The sequence below is a fragment of the Oryx dammah genome, unplaced genomic scaffold, assembly GCF_014754425.2.
Source record: "Oryx dammah isolate SB20612 unplaced genomic scaffold, SCBI_Odam_1.1 HiC_scaffold_7, whole genome shotgun sequence".
Lineage (NCBI taxonomy): Eukaryota > Metazoa > Chordata > Mammalia > Artiodactyla > Bovidae > Oryx > Oryx dammah.
In genome coordinates this window covers 38612091-38615288 of record NW_024070191.1, presented here as the reverse complement: position 1 = coordinate 38615288, position 3198 = coordinate 38612091, and the positions used below count along the sequence as shown (strand labels likewise).

Genomic DNA, 3198 nt, shown 5'->3' with positions numbered 1-3198 from the left:
GCTCGAACGCGGCCGAGCCCCGCCCCGCGCCGTCCGCTCCCGCCCCGCGCAGCGCGCGCTCTGAGCAGGCGCCCCGGCGCGCCGCGCCCGCGGCCGGCCCGGAGGGCGGGGGGAGGCGGGGAGAGGGGGCGGGGCGGGGAGGGGGGGGCGGGGAGAGGGGGCGGGGCGGGGGCTGCCCTCCAGGGGCTGGGTCGTCTAGGCGGGGCCGGGGCCTTGTCCCCGCCTGCTGGGGGCTGTTTGGGAGCTTTGAGGTTTTGGACCGAGAGAGAAACCTGATGGTCAGGGCCCAAGGAGCTTCCACCAGACCGGGACGGGGTCTTGATCCTCCAGAACAAGGGGCTTTGCCCAGGGGTATTGGGCGTCCCTAGTGGCTCAGCTGTAAACAATCCGCCTGCCATGCAGGAGACACGAGTTCGATCCCCGGGTTGGGAAGACTCCCTGGAGGAGGAAATGGCAACCCACTCCAGTATTCTTGCCTGGAGAATCCCATGAGCAGAGGAGCCTGGCAGGATACAGTCCATGGGGTCCTGCAGTCTATGGGGTTGCAAAGAGTCGGACAGGCCTGAGTGACTTAGCAGCAGCAGTAGCAGTCTGGTGGTGATAGCTTCCAGTAAACATGTCCGATTCGTGATCTCCGAAGAAGAGTTACCTTCAGGACCAGGGACCAGGCTTGATCACTCAAGAACTTTTGTGTAACAGAGTCTCATTAAAGTATGAAAGGAGACAGAGAAAGCTTCTTACCAACCTGCCTGGGAATTGACTCAGTAGTCTGGGCCAGGGGTGGGGTGGAAGGGCTGGGGTGGGGTACAGGGGGCTGTGGGCTTTGGCCAGAGCTAGTGGGTGCTGGCTGGTACATCGCAGAAACCTGGGTTCCTCTGTGTCCCAGGGCTGGCCTCAATAGATCCAGCCAAGACAGTGGGGAAACTCCTTGTACTCCAACCGCCAGCTTTTTCCCAAATGAAAATATCTTACAGCTTCCTCCTTGCAGGTTGTCAGGCCTTCCTAAATAAATAGGGACGAAAGACCCCAGGAGGAAGGAGCAAACAGTTTTGAAAACCAAAGGCATGGCTATGAACTCTGCTGGGATTCTCCTCTATGGATTCCTTTTAGAACTAGATAAATGATTGAAAATCTCTTGCATCATTACCAGCCCAGATAGTATTGTGCTTCTGTAAAGAAGTGTTTTTCAAAACTGCAGGTTGAGGTGGTGGACTCTATTGACCAAAATAAAACACAGACCCAATAATGACAATAGGATAGAGGGGAAAGGGGAGACAGCAAGTTATTCATCCCATGTAGTAAGGGTATGTATCAATTTGTGACTTTGTGGTGCAGGTAGAGGCTGTGATGAGTGTCCTCTATTCCTCTTAGAAGATGGATCCTAACCTCTTTAATCCATGCTCTGCCTCTCCATGCCTTTGAAAATGTGCTTTACCAGTGCCTCCTTTCTTTGCAGAAATTCCTTTCCAAACCTCAACAAATATTTTTTCTTGATGATAGGTTTTAAATAGGTTAGTTTTTGTTTAAGTTAGTTTCTTTAAATTTTCTTGATGCTTTATCTTCAGTTTGCTTTTTAAGTTCGAAATTTTCTTCCAGTATCTCTGAGCAAGGCCCTGAGCTATACTATCTACTTCAATTATCGTTCAATTGACAGATATGTGTGAGAAGATTTTAATAAATATTTATTTATATATTAATAAATATAATATTCTTGGACCAGGTTCCAAGAATAGTGTGTTTAACTGATAATTTGTTGTTAGCTGCTGTAACTAAAGATTTCCATGATTTAACATAAATATCTTTCTTGTTCACACAACAGTTTAAAAATGCAGTTCTCATTTGTCAGTTCCTCCGTGTAATGATTCAGGGCCCCAGGCTCCTTTCATCCCATAGCATAGAGATCAACAAACATTTTTTATAAAGGGTCATATGCATGCATGCTCCGTTGCTCAGCTGTGTCCGACTCTTTGCAATCCCATGCCCATGGACTGTACCGTGCCAGGCTCCTCTGTCCATGGAATTTTCCAGGCAAGAATACTGGAATGGGTTGCCATTTAGTAAATGTTTAAGGCTTTATGGCCATACCGTCTCTGTTTCAACTGTGTAACTACTCTGCCTCTGCAGCAAATAGTAGTTTGCTCTTAACTCCCCTAACATGGGGTGTTAGGGTGAACAGTATGGGGTGTTATGGTCACCAACACTCGCTGGCAGTCAAATTCTGTGAATAACTTCCTCTGTATATATGTGAGCTTCCACTGTAGCTCGTAGATCATATTGAGTGGTTTTGAATCTGAGGATTTAACCAACAGCAGACCATGTAGCACTGTAGCATTTAATATTTTTTAAAAATCCACATATTAAGTGAACCCAGGCAGTTCAAGCCCATGTTATTCAAGGGTGAAATGTACTTTAGAATGAATGGGTATAGCTATGTTCCAATGAGACTATTTACAAAAACAAGCAGCCTTCTGGATTTAGCTTGTGGTTTGTTAACTACTGCTATATGGCCTCAGAGACTTCTGCACTTACTTAGTGGCTGGGCACAAAGAAGGCATATCTGCTTCATGCGGCCAGAAATGACAACCAGCATTTTCTTTACTGTATCACTGGTGAAAAGGAAGCCCCAACTAGGTAAAAGTCCGCCGGGTATGGGGAGGTTGGGAGGCTGGGAAATGTAGTCCTTAGCTGGACAGGGAGCACCCACAACCCTCAAGCAGGGAGGATGAAGGTGGGGGTTGGGGTTGTGATTAGCTGTCTCCATCACAGACTGCATTCCCCTGGAGTTTCTTTTTCCATCAACATATTTATTCTATAATAATCATATAAGGTTACCATATACTATCGAATAGGATTTTTTTTAAAGATCTAGAACACCTCTTTTTTTTCCCCCCAAATAAAATCTTAAGAGAAAACCTAGTATATATAAAACACCAAAGTAGAAGCACTCTAGAATTGAAGCAGGAATGCATATGTGGTGTGGGGAGGAATAGAGTATTAGCAACTCAGCTTTTCCCTTGACAGTTGTTGGTCTTGGGGGTGCTTCTGTGGGAAACATGCAATCACAATGACAAGATTAACGCTATTATAATATCATAATATCATATAGTCCATAACGTAATAAAAATCCTCATTTCAAGGGTAATTCACTGAGTTACTGTTTATTTTAATTCACCTGAAATTTTACTCCTTCCCAATTAC

General features: G+C 46.2%; 1 protein-coding gene across 1 annotated transcript in view; it reads right to left on the bottom strand.

The window, feature by feature from the left end:
* NGLY1 (N-glycanase 1) overlaps positions 1–2566 on the bottom strand; it is a 62694-nt gene extending 60128 nt beyond the window's left edge. The window contains exon 1 of the mRNA XM_040243018.1: positions 2530–2566. Coding sequence (XP_040098952.1) covers positions 2530–2566 — 37 coding nt within the window. The remainder of the gene's footprint in view (positions 1–2529) is intronic.
* Positions 2567–3198: the final 632 nt, after the last annotated feature.